The 20,890-nt window shown below is 54.9% G+C and overlaps 1 protein-coding gene across 3 annotated transcripts in view; it reads right to left on the reverse strand.

The window, feature by feature from the left end:
• FA2H (fatty acid 2-hydroxylase) overlaps positions 1-20,890 on the reverse strand; it is a 54,358-nt gene that overhangs the window by 16,218 nt on the left and 17,250 nt on the right. For all 3 annotated transcript variants that reach the window (XM_086349871.1, XM_086349872.1, XM_086349873.1), the window contains exon 2: positions 9,255-9,347. In XM_086349871.1, coding sequence (XP_086205997.1) covers positions 9,255-9,347 — 93 coding nt within the window. The remainder of the gene's footprint in view (positions 1-9,254; positions 9,348-20,890) is intronic.

A 20,890-nucleotide genomic window follows, 5' to 3' on the forward strand; every position in this document is an offset into this window, starting at 1 on the left:
AGCTTGGCTGACTTCCTCCCCACTTTGAGAAGGAGGACTCTCAGGCCCAGAGGGGTTAGGTGGCTCTTGGGCTGGAGCTGGCTGGTGCTGTAGCAGGAGCCTCCCTTCCCGCCTCCCCCAGCTCACAGCGTCCCCCCCACACTCTAAGAGACCCACGTGTGCCGTCCCAGTTCTCTTCCAGTCCTGCTCACCGAGGCTCCCCAGGTGGTGCTTGCAGTAGAGAACCCGCCTGCCACTGCAGGAGACGTAAGAGACACAGGCTCCATCCCTGGGATGGGAAGATCCCCTGGAGAGGACATGGCGACCCACTCCAGTATTTCTGCCTGGAGAATGCCAGGGACAGAGGAGCCTGGCGGGCTACAGTCCATGGGGTCTCAGAGAGTCAAACAGGGCTGAGCAGCAGCAGCATCCTGCTCACTGATGAGCGTCTTAGGTGGGTGTTGGAATACACTCAACACCGCTCACTTGCTGGTCATTTCCAACAGGCAACTGGCCCAGAAGCGAGGACAGCAAGACACGAAAGAGATGACAGCTTGGACCCAGTGAGGTGGGAAGGGACTCGGGATAAATGTCACTTCCTGCTCTACCTGGCCAGGACAGCTTGGCCACTTCACACACGTACACACACACGTGCGCACGTGCACACACACACACACACACACACACACACACACACGGCTCTCTTCCTCCGGAGCTGAACCTGCTCCTGGCCCCTTCGCACCCCTACTTCCTGAGGCTCGGGACACAGGGAAGGTGTCAGCAAAAGTCTCCCCGCCTCAGAAGAAGGTTGGGTGAGGGACAGGAGGGGGGACCAGCCCAGGTGCGTGGGGGCCTTCCATTGCCCGCCTCACAGTAGCAAATCCTCCTTTACAGCAGTGGAACCTGATGGTCAGAGCGCGTGGCATCGACTCAGTGCAGCCAGCTAAAGCCAGACCGCACGGATGAGGGCGAGGACCAGCCCAGACACCGCTCTGGAGTGCGCTTGTTGGGGGACCTGTGTGTGTCGGGGGGAGAGGCTGGGATGAACGCAGAGACCTGGGGCCACAGGCCAAGCCCCAGGAAGCGCACAGCAGTTAGTGTGAGCGTGGCCCTGCGTCCCCCTCCCTGCCCCACCAGCAGGCAGAGGGCGGGAGTTTCCCGACTATGCCAGGAATGCAGCTGCAGCAGGGCTGGCAGGGGGACAGGGCAGCCTGCTGCCCGGAGGGCGGGTGCAAGGGTGCTGCCAGGGTGGAGGGGGCTTCTCTTCTTGACTCATCCTCTCCCCAGTGGCCCCTTGTCCTGGGCGGTGCGGGGCCGCGTGGCACAGTCCTCTTTCCGGGGCAGTTCGCGCTCGGCAGTGGGAACCTGCTCATCCCCCGGCGAGGCGAGGCGAGGCACAAACGGGGTAGGGGGTTGGGGGTGAGGGGAGCGCCGAGGGGGCAGCGGCTCTGCGTCAGCAGCTCCGCCCACCACCCGACAAGAGCCGAGGCGATTGTTCCCGGCAACACGCACCCAAGCCCGAGGCGCACCGCTCCAGGGCAGCTTTCTGGGCCAAGGAGGCGGGAACGGGAGAATGGAGAATTCCGGGGAGAATTCCAGCTCCTGGGCTCAGACTCCAGGTGTACTGTTCTTGGAAGCCAGAATGTTGCTAGTCGACGCCTTTGATGAGCCCATCTGACAGATGAGGAGACTGAGGCTACAGCCCAGCTGTACGTGCCGCTCAGCTCCGGGCCGAGGTCCTAACCTCAGCTGGCTCAGGACCCCCCCCCCCCAGGGCAGTGAATTCTCCGGCACAGAGGCTGTGAGGGACCCAGCACTGGAGTCTAGTGTGTGACCCACGGGGGCTCTTGGTGGCCTCACAGGGGTCGCTGCAGGCCCGTCCCATGAGGTCTAATTGGGGTCTCCCAGATGGACAAGCTCCAGCCCACAGGAGGGGTTCTGCCCTGCATACAGGCTCCCTAACCTCCCTGCACCAGAGGAGGGGACCTCAGGCTCGCTCTGCGCGCTCCAGGAGACGAGCGCTGGGAGGCCCGCAGAGAGTTGGGACAGTGCACAGCGAACACACCAGCGCCCTGCAGCCCCGCCCAGGCGCCCAGCCCACACCGGCGGTGAGAACACACCAGCGCCCTGCAGCCCCGCCCAGGCGCCCAGCCCACACCGGCGGTGAGAACACACCAGCGCCCTGCAGCCCCGCCCAGGAGCCCAGCCCACACCGGCGGGTGGACTTTCACCAGCAGCTCACTTTCTGGTCCCCGTTTGTAGGTTCTTCCAGATCCTCCCGACAATCCCACACAACACGGGGCAGGAATAATCTCCTCCTCTTGTTGATGGGAAAACAGACCGGAATTGTCTGTGGTCACCGGGCGGCTGCTCCTGCCCCCAGCCTGCCTGGTCCAGTGCCCCTGCAGGGACAAAGAGGGCAGAGCCCAGCCTGCCTAGTGTCTCCCTGGGGATAGTTTTGAGCACTGCTGAGCTCTTAGGTGAGTGTTTCCTGGTGATTCAGTGGTAAAGAATTCGCCTGCAGTGCAGGAGACCTGGGTTCGATCTGTGGGCTGGGAAGATCCCCTGGAGGAGGGCATGGCAACCCACTCCAGTATTCTTGCCTGGAGAATCCCATGGACGGAGGAGCCTGGCGGGCTGCGGTTCATTGGGTTGCAAAGAGACTGAGTGATGGACAGTGAGCATTCGGGGCGGATCAGAGGTGGGGAGGGGAGGAGCAGGGAGAAAACTGGGCCAGGAGGACAGTCTTGGGGAAGCCCCCATGGGTTCCTCCGCAGCCAGGCCCTCCAGACTGCTACTCTGGGTGGGCCAAGGGAGGGAGGAGGCTCACCGGGGCCTGGGGTGACTGGGGGTCAGAGTTCTGGGGAGAGAGACTGGACCATGATGTCAAGACTGGCCCTCTCCAGGGGAGCTGCTGGGGGACCCTGGTTCCAATCCAGGCTCTACTTGCCCGAGTTCTCAGTGACTTACCTGGGGGCTGTGAAAGGATAAAACCCAGGTGGTCAACATCAACATCTTTGCCAGGCAGCCCTTGATGCCAAGGGTGTGTGTGTGTGTGTGTGTGTGTGTGTGTGTAGGGGCAGGGAGGTTGGGGACCTGCTGGATGACTCTACCTGTCTTTTAAAGGAAGAGAGCAGCTCACTCCCACTGGAGGCCTCCAGGAGCCTGAGGGAAGCAAGCGCTGCTGGAGTCTGGCTTAGCCTGGGGAGGGATGGGAAAAGGCCTCCCGGAGGAGTGCCTGCTCAGACCCCCCTCACCTTCTGCCACCCCCTCTCCCGGTCACAGGCCTCAGGGTCTTTCTCTTGGCCAGCTGTCAGGGTGAAATTGTTCTGGGACCCATGGAGGGGGCAGGTCAGGGGGCTCAGCTGTGACCCCTAAGCTAACCAGCAGAGTGACTTTGACCTTGGGCAGGAGACAAGCTCTTCCTCATGAGTTAAATCAGGATCATTATCTCTTTGTATTGTTGGAAGAATGAAACCAGATCTTTGTTCAGTTGCTCAGTCATGTCCAACTCTTTGCGACCCCCTGGACTGCAGCACGCCAGGCTTCCTTGTCCTTCACCATCTCCTGGAGTTTGCTCAAACTCTTGTCCATTGAGTCAGTGACGTCGTCCAACCATCTCATCCTGCCCTCACTCTTTCCTAGCATCAGGGTCAGCTCAGACTTGAACCAGATCCCTTCCAGCTAAGCTAGAGGGGTGTCCATGAGTGCTCAGTTGTATCCAACTATCTGCGACTCCATGAACTGTAGCCCTCAAGGCTTCTCTGTCCATGGGATTCTCCAGGAAAGAATACTGGAATGGGTTGCCATGCCTTCCTGCAGGGGATATTCCTGACCCAGGGGTTGAACCTGAGTCTCCTGCATCTCCTGCATTACAGGTGGATTCTTCACCCATTGAGCTACCCGAAATTAGATAAAAGATAATATTTTTAAGGAACCTCCATACTCTTCTTCATAGCGGCTGTATCAATTTACATTTTCACCAACAGTGTAGAAGACTTCCTTTTTCTCCACACCCTCTGCAGCTTTTATTGTTTGTAGATTTTTTGATGATGGCCATTCTGACCAAGCGGAGAAGGCAATGGCAACCCACTCCAGTGCTCTTGCCTGGGAAATCCCATGGATGGAGGAGCCTGGTAGGCTACAGTCTATGGGGTCACGAAGAATCAGACATGACTTCATTTTCACTTTTCACTTTCATGCGTTGGAGAAGGCAATGGCAACCCACTCCAGTGATCTTGCCTTGAGAATCCCACGGATGGGAGCCTGGTGGGCTGCCGTCTATGGGGTCGCACAGAGTCGGACACAACTGACGTGACTCAGCAGCAGCAGCAGCAGCGTTCTGACCATGTGAGGTATTTGCTTCATTGTGTTGCATTTCTTTAACAATTAGTGATGCTGAGCAACTTTTCCTGTGCCTCTTGGCCATCCGGATGTCTTCTCTGGAGAAGAGAAGTGTCTAGTTAGGTCTTCCACCCATTTTTTGATTTTTTTTTTTTAATTTAACTGCATGAGCTGTTTGTATATTTTAGAGATTAATTCCTTATCAGATGCTTCATTTGGAAATATTTTTTCCTATTCTGTCAGTTATCTTTTCATCTCATTTATGGTTTTCTTTGCTGTGAAAAAGCTTTTAAATTTAATTAGGCCCCATTTGTTTATTTTTGTTTTTATTTTCATTACTGTAGGAAGTGGGTCAAACAAGATCTTGCTGTGATTTATGTCAAAAAGTGTTCTTATATTTTCTGCTAAGAATTTCATAGTGTCCAATCTTACATTTAGGTCTTTAACCCATTTTGAGTTTATTATTATTTTTAATAATTAATTAATTTGGCTGCAATGGATCTTTAATTGTGGCATGTGGGATCTAGTTCCTGGATTAGGGATCGAACCCAGGCCACCTGCACCGGAGCACAGAGTCCTAGCCACTGGACCAGCAGGGAAGCCCTGAGTTTATTTTTGTGTATGGTATTAGAGGGTGTTCTGATTTCATTCTTTTACATGTGGCTATCCAGTTTTCCCAGCACCAAGAGACTATCTGAAGAGATATTCTTACTGAAGAGACTGTCTTTTCTCCATTGTATATTCTTGGCTCCTTTGTTATAGATTAGCTGACCATAGGTGCATGGGCTTATCTCTGGGCTTTCTATCTTGTTCCATTGGTCTGTATTTCTGTTTTTGTGCCAGTACCATACTGTCTTGATGACTGTAGCTTTGTAGCATATTCTCCAGCTCTGTTTTTCTTTCTTAAGACTGCTTTGGCTATTCAGGGTCTTTGTGTTTCCATACAAATTGTAAAGTTTTTTATTCTAATTCTGTGAAGAATGCCATTGGTAATTTGATAGGACTCGCACTGAATCTGTAGATTGCTGAACTACCATATGATCCCACCACTGGGCACATGCCCTGAGAAAGCCGTAACTCAAAAAGACACGTGCACCCCGATATTCACCGCAGCACTGGTTACAACAGCCAGGACATGGAAGCAGCCTAAGCGTGTACTGACAGACACATGGGTAAAGATTTGGCACATATACACAATGGACTATTAGTCATAAAGAAGAATGAAGTTGTGTCATTTGTAGAGATGTGAATGGACTTGAAGTCTGTCATACAGAGTGAAGTAAATCAGAAAGAGAAACACAAATATTGCATATATTATGGGATCTAGAAAAATGGTACAGATAAACGCACTCATTGGGAAAGACTGATGCTGGGAGGGATTGGGGGCAGGAGGAGAAGGGGGCGACAGAGGATGAGATGGCTGGATGGCATCACTAACTCGATGGACGTGAGTCTGGGTGGACTCTGGGAGTTGGTGATGGACAGGGAGGCCTGGCGTGCTGCGATTCATGGGGTCACAAACAGTTGGACACGACTGAGCGACTGAGCTGAACTGAAGGCAGGAGGAGAGATGCAGACACAGAGAACAGATGTGTGTAGACGGTGGGGGGCAGAGAAGGCAGGTGGGATGAACTGGGAGATTGAGACTGACATATATACACTATCATGTATAAAATAAGTAATTAGTAGGCACCTGCTATATAGCACAGGGAACTCGGCTCAGTGCTCTGTGGTGACCTAGATGGGTGGGATGGCGGTATGGTGGGAGAGGAGGGAATATATCTATACATACGGCTGAGTCACTTTACTGTACAGCAGAAACTAACCACATTGTAAAGCAACTATATCCCAATAAATTAGAAAGATAAATAATAGACATAATTGAGAATGACAACTTCAAAACAATAATACCATCAAAGTGTTTAGCGTACAGTGTTTGGCACAGGGTAAGAGCTTAATAAAAGAAGAATTAATTTGGTGCTAACCCCACTGTCCAGGGGGATCTGGGCAGGGGGTTCTGCAAGTCTCTCAAACCATACTAGCTCAATCTGGTTCCCAGGAGGCTGGCACTCCAAGTGGGAAGCCCTGCCAAGGACACAGCGAAACAGCAAGGACAGAGGGACAATTGGGGCAGGTGTGCCCAGCAGCCAGCAGCAGCGGCGCTCCAGCAGCTCCGCTGGGCAAGGCTCCACACAGGCCTTACCGGGGAGGAAACAGGGAGCTGTGCAGGACACAGTGTGACGTGAGGAGCTTACCTGGTATCTTGTCCCACAGGGAAACCTGGGGTCCTGCCCAACAGGTGACGGAAGGTATGATTTAAAAATAATTCCAATAAAACCTCAGGCAGAGCTTGAAAGCCAGATGATGCTGCAGCTCTAAGCAGGGCAGGGCCTGCTGGGCTTGCTTCCTGGTCCTTTCCTTTCAGAATCTTTACCCGATGCCTCAGCACCCCATCCCTGTTCCCCTCATTCTTCTCAGCATGGCTGACTCTGTCCCCAGCCTCCAGGGCCGGGTGGCCGGGCCAGGCGACCCGAGACGCCCTTCCTTAGCATGAAGGGTTAGCTTCGGCAAGTCCACCCCAGATCCCTGGCTTCAACACACCTCCTGCCCTTTTCACCTCTCTCGAGAATTCCTCGAGGCCCCTGGACTGGGTCAGAAACAGATGGGGATCTCCCAGAAGGGCTGGGACGGACCACACGGTAGGTGAATTTAAAAAAGCGAAAAAGCAAGGAAAGCACAGTTCGTTCTCCCTGGGAAGTGAGCTCCTTGAGCTGGGTCTTCTCGGTGCCTGGGGGAGGCACGAAGCTGACCCCCCATTGCTCGCAGCGGGTCTCCACGGCCTCTTGCGCCCCAGTCCTTGTCCCCCTCTCTCAGCCCAGGGACGCAGGAAGAGGGACAGGAGGAAGAGAGAAAGTGTGTGCAAGAGAGACAGACAGAGGCGGGGTGCGTGAGTCAGGTGTGACCTGGGCATGCTGGCGAGGGGCCAGGGGCTGGGCCTGGGGGACGGGAGCGGGGGCTGTCTTCACCTCGATGGGGGCAGGGGTGGCGAGACAGGCCTGGGGGACGTGACTCCCTGCCTCAGGCTAGGGGAGCCCAGGGACACCGGGAGGACCCCTCTCCAGCACACGGCTGTGATCTGCCCATCCTCAGCCAGGCTCATGTGACAGCCCCCTCCCTTCTAGGGCGATTCTTTCTGGCCACCCACCCCAGGCCCGGTCAGCTCTCTAGAGGGTGCTTTCCTTCCGACATTCAGTCCCTAAGCCAAGCCCCACGCACTGGCCCAGGGCCCCCTCCATGGGGTCCTCTGAGCACCGCCCACCGAGCGCAGAGCCGGATGTGCTGTGGCTTCCCCGCCCCGTCCTGCCTCATCCACAGCCTCCTCGGCTCCCACTGTAGCACCTCTTCTCTCAAGCCCAGGTCCTGACCTCACTAGCTTGAAGCCCTTGTCTCTTCACACTGGCTGTCTCCCCCTCCATCTTCGTCACGTCAGAGCAAGCCCAGAGCCCCAGAGCTTCCAGAGAAGCCAGCCATTGGTACCGAGAACCCCATCCTCTGCCCTGGCCTGGGCGATGAGTAGTCGTGCCTGAGTCTGGCGTCAGGGTCAGGAGACAGGTCCAGTGGGTCCTCTGGGAACATCCTGCCCTCGACCCCGCTTTTGGTCGCAGGCCTCCTTGAAGGGAACGGGGCACAGGGCCACTTGTCCTGGACTCTCCATCGAAGGACGCACAAGCGCCTTTGCCCTGGGCTGATGGGCTTCCCCAGAGGCAGTGCCAATGCCGTCTCTGGGCCCCTGGGGTCAGGGCCTCCGTAGTCCCGGCCAGATGGCAAACCACCAGTGGGCCCCTCCGGCCAGCTGTGCTCCTTGGGTGTGCTCCTCGCATCTCCTCACACTGTAATAACACGTTCTGGGGGAGATCTGCCCTCCTCACCAAACTGAGCTCTTTGAAGGCAGCGGCCTGTCCTGCCCATCTTTAGTTCCCAGTGTCGAGCACGGGTTGGGAACATGTATGGACATAAACACTTGCGTCTATTCCAGGAGGAGATGCCAAGATGACAGCGGGCAAGTCCCAGGAAACAGGCTGGAGGCAAGTGCACCAAGTCTGTTTCCCTCCTGCTGCTGCTGCTGCTGCTGCTGCTAAGTCACTTCAGTCGTGTCCGACTCTGTGCGACCCCATAGACGGCAGCCCACCAGGCTCCGCTGTCCCTGGGATTCTGCAGGCAAGAACACTGGAGTGGGTTGCCATTTCCTTCTCCAATGCATGAAAGTGAAAAGGGAAAGTGAAGGCGCTCAGTCGTGTCCGACTCTTAGCGACCCCATGGACTGCAGCCCACCAGGCTCCTCCGTCCATGGGATTTTCCAGGCAAGAGTACTGGAGTGGGGTGCCATTGCCTTCCCTCCTGCACCCCCGGGCAATGCCACCCCGCACGTCTTGGCTCCACCGCCACTGGCGACCACCCAGCCCCTCCAGGAGCCCCTGACCAGCACATGGGTGCGCCTAACCAGGGCCGGATGCTGGTCTGCGAGCGAGCGCCGAGAGAAGCGAGGGGCTGGGCTCTGCACCCGCCTGATGCAGAGGGCTCCCGCCCATCCCGGCCTCCTGCCAGTGGTCACCAGCGCCTGGGCCGCTCTGCCTCGTGCACTGGTCAAGCTGGGCGTGTCTGCCTCATCCTCGGGCCCTTCTCAGCTTCAGGGATCCCGGTGGGGGACCTCCCTCTGGGGTCTTTGCAGCCAGACCTTGCATGTGGTTTCCAGGGACCCATCACCACGGTGAGCCGAGTTTCCTGCCTCAGGTCAAGCTCGTGAGCTGTTGGCGCCTGTCCCCGGGTCCTCGTCTACCCTCATCATGACCAGCCACGCTGGTGGCTCCACGCCCCCTCTCCTTGGCCCCTCGAGCCCCAGGTGCCACCCCGCCCTGCCCCGTGCCCGCTACCTTTTCCCAGTCCACCGCCTTTAGCTTTGGCTCCATCACAGGGTCTGTCTTCTGAGTGCTCGCAGAGGCTACAGGCCCATTCTCCACGGGACCCTGGGGAATGAAGACAAGAGCGGATTACCGACGGCGGCAAGGGAAGAGAGCCCGCGCGGCCCTTGCTGAGCGTGGGAGCACAGTGCGGGGCAGGGTGGGCGGAAATAGAGGGTCCTGAGCGCACTGGAGAGCGGGTTAGCACTGAGTGGGCGGTCTTATTCCCGACACTCGTCTTCTCCTTAGAAACACACACTAAAGCAAGAGGCAGAAAGATCCAGGGGAGAAGAGAAGCTGGCCAAGAGACTGGAAGGAAACGAGAGCCGTCAGGGGGAATGTTCCGGCCCAGGGGAGCCCTGCCAGCCCTTCCCCAGGCTCCTGGCAGTTGCCAGGCCAAGAGTCGCAGGGTGGCACCCAGAAGGCTTGCCAGGTCACACCTGATGATGACACACCGTGTCTGTTTTCCTGGTGAGTCTACAGGGCTGGTGAGCCACAGGTGGGCATCTAGGGCCACATGCCCGCAGAAGGAGAGCCCACAGAGCACACAGACCAGCCCTCCAGGAACTCCCAGGTGTGGGTCAGCAGCTGGACACGGGGCGGGGCTGGCAGAGGAGAGCCCAAATGGCCTCAAGGTCAAACGCAAAGGGTGCAGAGGCAGAGAGAGGAGGAAATGGAATGTACCTGGAAACTCACATGCTCCCAACTGGCCCTGATGTCATGTGGGGTGAGTCGGAGAGGGCTGGCTGGCACGTAGGCGCGGAGCACATTTCCCTTCAGGAAGGGTGGGGCGAGCCCTCGCCAGTAGGAGAGGCCTGTCCTCTGAGTCCCTGAGACCAAAGGAAGGCGTGGGGCTGGGGGCCATGGGGAAGGGGGCCTGAGAGGTTGGGGAATTGCAAGAAGCTGAGAAGACTGCTTGAGCAGCCAGTTGGGGTTTCTGCTGTTACGATTCTTGTATTTTCGCTTCCAAATGAACTGACAGAACCTGATGGCAACAGTGATGCTGTCATTTACTGGGAAAACCCACGTACAATCAAGTAAAAGGGGCTTTTGTGATCCTGTCTTGGTCTGGGTATCTCAGTATTTTTAATTTGTGTCACCACGTTAATATTTGAATTCTTTTTTTTTTTTTAAGCATCTCTGAAGATCTCTTGAGGACAGAGAGAATTTTATAGTATTTCATACAATGAAGTTCCCTAACTATCCAATATAAAAATGTCATATAATAATCTTGTCCCTTTCAATTTTGTGCTATCCTCAAAACACCCTCGAGCGCCTCTAACCATGGTTCTCTCCCTCCCAGATAGCTCCTGTCTCCCAGTCCCTCCAGGTCTTTTCTTAAGTAGGGTGATCGAATCCTTCTCTGCACCCCAACCCCACTCACTCACTCCAACTCCATCCATCTCTCTCCACAAAAGGCTTGTCTTGGGGTCCGCCCATCCCAAGCAGGGAAGGGGTTATCATTTGAATCAGCGTGTGATTTTTTTGTCTGCGCTACACTTTTCAGACATCCCTGAGTGGCAGACACAGGTCTATCTAGGGCATGTGCCTCGAAACAACCCCCGGAAGCAGAAGGAAGGGTGTCCGTTTACCAGTACCGGACACAACACTCATCTACCCATCCCGTGCTTCTGCTCACGGAGGCCTTGGGGAAGTCTTCCCTCTGCTCAGCAGCCGCAGTGTTCAGGGACAACTTCTGGCTCTTGCCCTCTAGGACTGTACAGGCTGTTTTCACCTGGTAGCTTATATATACACCCGAGAACAGACCACTGCCATCTGCTTTTCCCTAAGATTCTCTCAGGACACAATAGGGTCTCTACGAATAATGACTGGTTCCTGTTCCTCCTCCAAGGTGGGTGTGATTGGGGATGCGGACAGCACACAACAAGGCCCGTGCCTCCCCGTCATGGAACGTCCTATTTCAGGCCATGGGAACAGAGCTCCCATCAGCACTCTGACCACCATCTCATCTCATCTAACTTCTGGCCACCTGAAGTTGTTTTTTTTTTTTTTTTTTTAACGGACTGCTGCTGCTGGCATGTGTTGAGAGCTGGTGTGGCCCGGAGGTGATTCGGACCTGCAAACCTGTTCACTATGAGGAAGACTGGGATGCCTGGAATGGTGATGAACAGGAGGGCATGAGGCAATGGAAATCAGAGGAACTCTAAGAAATGGGGTCATCGAGGGGAGTTTGCAGGGATGGAAGCCCTGGCTCCATATCTGCATCCTCTTCAGGGGCTGACGGTGTCAGTGAGCATCACTATGGTCGTTTCCCCTCCTACGCGGATCTCATCCACACCCACTGCCCTCACTGACTCATCCACAGACAGGTGTCTGAACATCTGCAGCGTGCCACCCACGCATCAGCTCAGAAGACTCTGCAACGTCCCTGTCTCTAACACTGGTCCTGCTCCTTATCCCAGGGAGGATGTTCCCAAAGGCTGACAAGATTGTCTGATCCTCTGACCACTTTCCTAAGAGTGACCACACTAGTATCCTCTGCAGGTTGGCTTGTCCTTGACTTCCCTGTATTTCACATCTTTCCCTCATTATTTCCAAACTCTTCTCCCGTATGCCCTTGAATTAACCCAGACTTTTCCCTTCAGCAATAGGGATGAGTTGCCTTTTGCCTTGCATTTTTCTCCTCAAATGTCATCCTACCTATCATGACAACAATGGTTAATGTGCACGAAGCCTTACCATGAGCCCAGCCCTTTCATCTTCATAACAACTGAATGAGAGAGGCATGATTATTCTTCCTACTTGACAGGTGAGAGGACCAAGGCATGAAGCAGACCATAGTTAATGAGAAAGCGGAGCCTGCAGTTGGGCTCGGGAACATTTTCCTGACCACCATATTTTTTTTGCCTAACCAGTCTGGCCAGAAATGATGTCTTCATTTTCCAACTTAGGAAAAAAACAAAACAAAACCCACTTTCATGTGTCCCACCGCTTCGGTTGGTGGTTGTAATCTTCTGCCTCGTGTTGTTTTTGCATGTGTGGGCCATGATCGAGCCTGTCCAATGGTGCAACCGATCCCAACAGGGCAGGAAACTACTGTTTCCCTCTCCTAGGCACCTGGGGTGGGCGCCTGAGCGTACTTCATGCTCCACTCATGTTTCTAGAGTGAACCATGTTTTGGTGTTGGCTCTCTGCAACCCAGTCACGATCCCCTGAGATTCCAGACCTCTGAGTCGCAGCATGGGTCGCAGGGGACCCTGGCTATGTTACCGGGTGGAGCCCTGAACTTCCACAAGGCTCCTGCTCCTTGGAAATGCAAATCGAATGGTGTGAGCACGCCTGCCTGGAATCGATGTGGCGCAGGACGCTTAACACACCACCTGAGGATGCCGCCCCAGGCTGGGTGGGCCGGTGCCCAGACACAAGGGCCGAATCCCAGTAACCTGAGCCGTATATCATCCTCAGTGCCCTTTGCCCCAGTCCATGGGACAGACGTGAAGAGAACTGAAACTACATTAGTCTGATATGAAATGACAAGCTTATTTTGCCAAAATAAGATGTATTTTAAAAAAAGTATTTTTTCAAAAAAATTATCATTAGCAGCATTTCATAAATGAAAGAAGTAGGTAGAAAATACACCCTTGCAGCATAAAAGGCAGTTCTTCCCGAGGAAGGTCATCTGGCAACTTCACATGAGGATTAAATGATAATAATTTAAAATAAGATTCCATTTAAAAATATTTATTAATGAAGAAAAATGACAACCTAAATTTTTGTTCTGTGAGCATTAATTGTACGTCATTGTTTTCTCGGTTCACGAGGGTCTAATCTCTGTGTAACAGGAAGTGGATCAAAGGCACTCTTTGTTCCAGCTCTAAGGTTTTCTTAACAAATTACTGAAAATCTAGTTTCACTGACAGATGTTGGCTGAAAATGAAAACAGAACCTTCAGGGTACTTTGCTGCTGCTGGTGTTCAGCTGGAAATACTTCAGGTGAAATGAGGGAGAAGGCGGGAGGGCCCCAGGTCCTGCTCAGCGCGAGCTCCCATCTGCCTCCCCGGCCCCAGGCAGTCACGCTGCCCTTGGATCCTGCCCCAGCGCCCGTCTAGGGCTGCCCCGAAAGGTGGGGAGAGGGGGAAGTGGCAGGAAAAGCTGCCTCCTCCTGTCTTCCTGCCGCCTCCTGCCGTCCCAGCCCCAGGTAAGCACAGCCCGAAGGTCGTGGAGGCGCAAGGCAGCCTTGTCGTGAGTGGGATGCTTTCAGCCGGCAGATCCCAGGCGGGCATGAGCAAGGTGCTTTCCGGGTGGCCTCATCTGGATCACAGCCCTCCCTGGGAGGAGCCCAGGTTTATTAACCATAGGATTGTACACGGCTCTAATATGGGAGGAGATTTCAAGGAGAGCCAGAGCAAACAGCACATGGGAACTGCCAGGAGCAGAAATGCCCTCAGGGACAAGGAAGTGTCCTCTGCTGCTGCTGCTGCTGCTAAATCGCTTCAGTCGTGTCCGACTCTGCGATCCCAGAGACGGCAGCCCACCAGGCACCGCCGTCACTGGGATTCTCCAGGCAAGAACACTGGAGTGGGTTGCCATTTCCTCCTCCAATGCATGAAAGTGAAAAGTGAAAGTGAAGTTGCTCAGTCATATCCTCTAGTTGACTCTTTTTCCAGAGTCTAGTTGTGAGTTTTCAAAAGGTCTCCCGTTCCAACTTGGGCTGCTCCTATGCGAATCAGGGCAGGGGGTGGGTGTTCCAGGAAGGAAGTCCTTCCAGGAGCCATCACATCGCACCACATACACTGATCTGGGCCATGCCTTCCAGATTTCCTGGACTCTGTGTTTATTTTATAGGTGAGCTGGGCTCAGCCTTGAATTCCACGGTCAAACACCAAACATGAATCAGAAGTGTGTAAAGGTCATTCCTAGGGACTGAGGTACAACTCAGACTTTAAAAGGCCTCTAAAAAAATTTCTTAGAAACTTCCACAATGCATTATTTAACAGACTCTCCTGATCCTGGAAGCAAGCCTTAAAACCAAAAAGCCTTAACCAAAAAGCATGAGCAAGTGAAGAATACTTGCGCACTTTTCCAGGTTTAGGACGTTGTTCTGGGTCCTGCCATCAGACCGCATAGCCGCAGACTTTGGGGAAGGGAAGTGAATAGCTCTGAAGTCAGACACACAGTGGCTTTTGTAAGAATGATCAGCCCGCGTGCTGACAGGTGAGGCTTGACACCTGTGCCCGATGACAGCTTTCCTGGAGGGTCTACCCGAGCGACTCCAGACTGTCCCAGGGTAGGAAGGATAGAGCTCTGAGCATTCCACCCTGGGAAGGCAGGCGGCAGATCTGGCTAGAAGCACATGTTATGGTCAGGCCCAAGGCTGTTTGTGAGGAGCTGGTGAGCTCAGCAAAGTCGTTCAGGGGCTGAAAAAATGTTGCTTTGCTGTGCCTCTTGTGGGGACTGCCTCCCAAGCCAGAGTGCAAGCCCCACGAGGGTAGAGACCCTGATGCCCCGCTCCCTGCTGGGCCCTCGGCTGCTGGCACGGGGTCAGCGCGCGAATGTGTCCTGAATGGGACGCTGTGCGTAGACGGTGGCCTGGTTAGGCTCCGGGGGTCCCGGCAGGCAGGATGGCTAACGGGGGAGGGGGGAGGTCAGTATGCCCCACTAAGGAGACTGGGTAGGCGGCACTGCCCACCCCCACCTGGAATCCACTGGACATGCTGGGCAATGTGGAAGGGGGGCCCTGAGCTCCTTCAGGCCTCCCAGGCCACAGGGAGAGAGGTCAGTGAGACGTCAGCACCGGTGTGGTTTCTCCCAGTGCAGCCACTCTCAGCTGCCCATGGACTGCGCTGTCCTCCTGGGCCAGCTCAGGCCCCTGCTTCTGTCTCACGGGGACGCTCTTGCAGACAGCACCCCCCACTCTCCAAGGCTCCCTGGGCCGCCACCTCCTCTCCCATAAACTGAGTTCAGACCTGAGCTCACAGGGGACCCAGGAATGGTTCCCTTCCGGCTCCCTGAAGTTCCAGCCACTTCTCCCAACACGCCTGCCTCTCAGGGAGGCAGCCTTGAGGAAGAAGAGTCCAGGGTCAGCCACCCAGTCCAGGCCCTGCAGATTCACTCTACTGCAGAGACCAAGCTCTAGGTTCAGATCCCTCATCGACCTGCTCTGTGACCTCAGGGTCTTCCTCTTGGAACAAGAAATGCTTCTCTCTGGCAAGGGCACCCCAAGTTCCTGCTCTCCTCAGACGCTGGGCAAGTGCCACCCATGAGCAAAGCAGGCAGAGTATGGCACATGAATCAGACTCACATTGTTTGTAATGAAACACACAGGAATACTCTTCACTTTTATGAGGAAAGATGCTCGCTCCCATTTTTCTTAAAACAAGAGGCACCAAGAAACAAAAAAACAAGCAAAACCGTGAGGAGCCCTTTTGCTGGAGACAGTGGTACAGAGGGAAAAAAAAGAAATGCGACACGCGCAGTCATCGGTGGTCGCTGTCTTGTGGTCGTGGTATGGGGAAGGCTGCAGGGGAGGGTGGGCACTGCAGCAACCTGCAGGGGTCGCCCCCACGGGAAGGGGGCAGCCCTGACTTAGGTCCAGGTCAGATTAGGATGGGGCCCAGTGCTCAGACCTTCTGATTTCTAAGAAAAGCTGAAAAACTAGATTTCTCTCTGAAATCTCCAGAATTTAAAAATCTGCCTCACATTTAAAACGAATGATGTGGGCCAAACTAATGTGTCTGAACCCAAGCACAGCCCTTGGCCTGACCGTCTGCAGCACCTGGGGGAGCTCAGCCCTCCCGCCCCGGGGGAGCCGCAGGGAAGGATGGGTGTGGACGAGAAGAGCAAGGCTTCTGACCCCTGGGAGCCCAGAGGGCGTCCAAGTGTGCCCACTCCGCTCTGCCAAGGCCCACAGTGGGTTGGTGACAGACTGGCTCTGGGGGGAGCAGAGCCCTGTGAAGTTCAGTGGATGGCAACTGGGCCTCACCCTCCATCCAGTCTAGGTGAGTGGATCGGGTCCAAGGAAAAGAGGGGGCCAGGAAGCGGAAGCAGGCCAGGGATTCTGACTTTCACCACCCCTCTTCCCCCTCATGGTGCCTGGAAAGGAGATGAACCCACGGGGGTGAAGCGACTGCAGGGGAGATGTGGCCGGGCACCAAGGATGCGCCTCCAGGGTCTCTCTCCCCTGAGAGGCCTGACCTGGTCCTCCCCACGCCCAGCCCACCTCCAAACTCCCGTGCTGACATCCTAACCCCCAGCACATCAGAACGTGGCCTTATCTGAAAGTCGTTGAGACGAAGTGATTCGGGTGGGCCCTAACCCAGCATGCCTGGTGCCCATTCAGAAAGGTGAAATGTGGAAAGAGCACACACCCTGGAGAGCACCCTGTGAAGAGTCAGGGCCAAGCACCTGCAAGCCCAGGCCTCCAAAGCTTGCCAACCAACCAGCCGCAGCCAGGGAGCAGCCTGGGATGGTCTCCCTCACAGCCCTCGCGACAAGCCCAGCCCACCACACCTCAGAGCTCTGGCCTCCGGAACTGACATGCCAACTCCTATTGCCCTAGCCACCTGGTCTGCGGACTACACTGCAGCAGCACCAGCAAGCAAATCAAAGGCCTGGACCAGTTTCCCCTGGGTTTGACCCAGGGCCCCAGAAGGAGAATGAGTCCGAGGGGGAGTGAGAGCAGATGATGGAGGTGATCAAGGAAACGTGGGAATGGGACCCAAGGCTGCAGCAGACGCCGGGGCCTTGCAATCAGCACAGCCCTCTGCCAGGCCCCTGGAGGGTGGGCATTCGGGTACCCCCTCCCCAGCCCACAGGCCCCGTGTAGAGCCAGGGGGGCTGTGATCCCCTTCTTCAGGGCCTGAGCGGTCTCGCTCCAGCACGTGGAACGCTATGTTGGGGTGGCAGGCTGGCCTGGGGCTCCAGCGGACTGCAATTCTCTCTGACGTAGACCTCGGCCTACTTGGCCAGCCCCACACCCACCACAGTTTGCGCGGCTTCCATCGGCACCCGCTTCCCAGCGAGGGCCAGTCCCACCTGTGCGTGTGGCCGTCGGTTCACAGCCATCAACACAATTCTCCCTGAGGACGTGTTTCCCGCACGAGGGAAACTGAGGCACAGAGGACCCAGTCACTGATCTAAGGGTTCGCCAACGGCTGCTGGGAGCGTTGGCCTGGAAGCTGCTTCCAGCTGTCCTCACTGACGGCCTCCATGTGCTCACCGTGTCCCCGCCAGGGGGGACTCACCGGGATGCTCCGAGCCCCTGCCGTGGGCTCCCCAACCCCGCGCCCGAGCCCCAGACTGTCCCCAGAGAGGGTGTGCTTGGAGGGTGCGTGAGGGGGAGAGCAGAGAGAAGAGCAGCAGAAAGCCTGCACTGTGTGGGGCACACAAACAAGCCGACCACAGAGGCGCTGAAAGGAGGCTGTGTGCGGCGGGCGGGGGCGCCGCATAAAGGGGTGTTGTTCGGGAAGGCCGGGGCTGGGCACCGCGGGGCAGACAGACGGCCTTTTATCCTGCAGCCTGGGCTTGGCCTGAAAACTCTTTTTTGAAATGGGATGGTGCCCCAGGTCCTGTGTCCAGCTCTGCCCCACTCCCTGGGGGCCCAGCGGGTGCTGGGGGTCCAGGTGTCTCACGATACCTGGGCGCAGGTGGGCCAGGCGGGCCCTGGGAGAAGGGGGACCGCGGCTGCACCAAGGGGCGGCCCAGGAGAAGCCTGTGTTAACGAGCCCCGCCCCGCGGTCCCCAGGGAGCAGTGTCCCCGGAGCCCATTTGTTTTTGTCACCAGGAACTTGGGGGCAAAAATGAAGACGGCAGGACCTGTTTGCTTCCATCCCCAGGAGGCTGCCGAGTGATGAAGTCGAAATCAGAAGCCAGGCCCTATGGCCTACCCGAGCTTGAGGACATCATAACAAACCCCTGACGCGCAAAAACCCAAAACCCAAACCGAAACCAGGCCTGGCAGATGACAGGCCACAGAAGCCCCAGAGCACAGCCACAGGCTGCCTGCCCAGCCAAAGGAGAAGAGGCGATGAGCAGGGGTAGGAAGCGCGTCCGGAGGTATGCCTCATGCCTCCACTCAGGAGCTTTGGGGATGTGGACAAGACTGTCCCAGCCTCCATGCATCCTTGACGTCCGTTTCAGCAGTGCTGTGACCCCGCATGGCTCCCTGCCTCCACGCATCCCTGACGTCCGTTTCAGCAGTGCTGTGACCCCGCATGGCTCCTAACTGTGAAATGACCCCCTTGGATGACGTCACCATGGCTCCTAACTGTGAAATGAGCCCCTTGGATGACGTCACCATGGCTCCTAACTGTGAAATGAGCCCCTTGGATGACGTCACCAGCAACCCTGTCACCAGAAGCAGGAGCCAGCATAGGTGGGCATTCCAAGACATCAGGAAAGGGGGAGAGTGGATTGAAAGTACTAAATTACCACCCTAGACTCACGACAGTGTCCCACAAGTCTCTGGGCTACTAACTTGACTCTCTACCAAGTCCTGATATGGACCGTCTGCATCCACGCAGATCACTTCTGCTCAGATGAGGGCACCATTTCCAGGAAGTCACCAAGAGGCACCTCCTGGGTCCTGCCGTGCCAAACCTGCCTCTCCTGTAGTGGTCGGATGGGCGGGACCAAGAGCCCCAGCTCTAAGGAGCAGCATCAGCAAATACAGGAGACAAGCTGCTCAAGCTCAGCCTTTTGTAGATTCGACGGGACATTTCTAGACTGTGGTCTCTCAAGTCCGAGACCTCAAAGCACCTCAGGTAGGCTGACAGAATGTGTTACCCACAGGGAAGACAGGCTTAAGCCATCTAAAATATGTTATCTGCTCACTGACCCAACTTATATAAAAAACCAATTTCAGATGTAACACTCCTTTCTGTAAGGATTAACCTCAAAATACTATTTTGCTGTTTTATTAAAAGAGAAGCAAGACCATGGATTTACAAATAACCTCAGATATCACTATCCCAGAGGCAAGATTTCAAAATGTGCCTATTATAATCTAATAATTTAAGAAAGAAAAACACTGCTGTTCTCCTCTGTTTACAAAATGGCAAAAGATTATATTGCCAGAAACGATACAAGTCACTGAGCTATTTTATAAACAAAGCAATAAAAAAAAAAAAAAAAAAAAACAACCCTGTCTTAAACCCATTACTTCTTTTTACTGATTCAAGCAATTTCCCCTCTCCCTGCCAGGCATGGAATTTTTCCCCATTTACAGATGAGGACGCTGATGTACACAGAGGTTGACTGGCTTATCTCCAGGGATACGGTTAGTTCGAGAACACAAGACTGTCTAACTCTAAACCTGTTTTCTTTTCCACCCTCATTTGACCTGACAACTTCCAAATCCACTGCATGTTTCTTAAATTAGCCAAGTCCACACAGTGAGCTCTAGAACTAGTACCTCTTCACGAGTTATAGCCTACACTCCCAGTTTTATGCTCATTAAACACCGTATTTATACTCATCACGCTAATGGTGCTCACCCTCAGGGGGTGAGGTCCTTGAACAGCCCCAGGGCAACTTGGCCTTCTGCGTGGTCAGTGCCTCTCCAACAAGGCCACGTGTTGGGGCATCACTGAATACACGATCTGGTGTGATCAAGTAGAGGGAGAGACGACAAGAAGGAACCAACGGTGAAGGAGGCAGGGACATCAGCTTCCTGGAGCGGAATCACCAGGTCAGGATGCCACCAGCCTGGAGAGAAGTGCCTTGGGACTCTGGGCCACAGCTTTTAGACCAATGCTGCCCAAAGGAACTCTCTGCAATGATAGAAATGTTCTAGATCCGCCCTGTCCAACATAGTAGCCACTAGCCACACATGTCTACTGAGCACTTGAAACGTAGCTAGTATGACTGAGGAACTGAATTTTTATTTTATTTCATTGAAAATTAAATTGCCACATGTGCCTCGGGGATACCTTACTGGACAGCAGACTTCAACTACTATTTGAAATCTCTCCCTGGGTGTTTCCTGGGCCTCTTACACCCAACAGGGACCCAGTGAACTTTAACTGCGCCATCCCAAACCTGGACCTCCATCCCAGTATTCATCATTCCCACAAATCAAAGTGCCTAATTGTTCAGGTCAAAGCCATGATGTTACCCTCAACTCTTCTCTTTCCCTCACTCCCAGCATTTACTCCCTCAGCAAGTTCTACTGGTTTTACCTCCAAGACATTTCTATCTACTTCTTTCCATCCCAATGGCTGTGCAGTCCAGGGCACTTCTTTCTGTCATCTGGACCACAGTGATGGCCTCTTTGCTCTCTTCCTGTTTTCGTTCTTGACACCCTTCAAGCCACCATCCATGTGGCAGCCAGAATGTTCCAACAAGCTACAGAGCGACGGTGTCAGTGTTCCGCTTACAATGCCGCAGCCCACTGTCCTCAGAGTACACTCTGAGCCCCCACAATGACCAGCGAGCCCCCCTGACGTCAGGCTCCGGCTCCCTCTCCACTCTCCCTACCCCACAATCTCCCTTGCCCGCCACGCTCCCAGCAACCCCAGAGCTGCCCTCTGGATTCCAACCCTGACATACCCCAGGGCCCTTGTACTTGCTGTTCCTCTGCCTAGAATGCTTTTTACCCAGTTACTATGACAGCTCCTTTTCATCCCTCAGATCCCAGCTCCCCAGAGAGG

Source organism: Bos grunniens, chromosome 18 (genome assembly GCF_055505025.1).
Source record: "Bos grunniens cultivar Pamir isolate PY7600 chromosome 18, Bosgru_T2T1.0, whole genome shotgun sequence".
In the NCBI taxonomy this organism is placed as follows: Eukaryota; Metazoa; Chordata; class Mammalia; order Artiodactyla; family Bovidae; genus Bos; species Bos grunniens.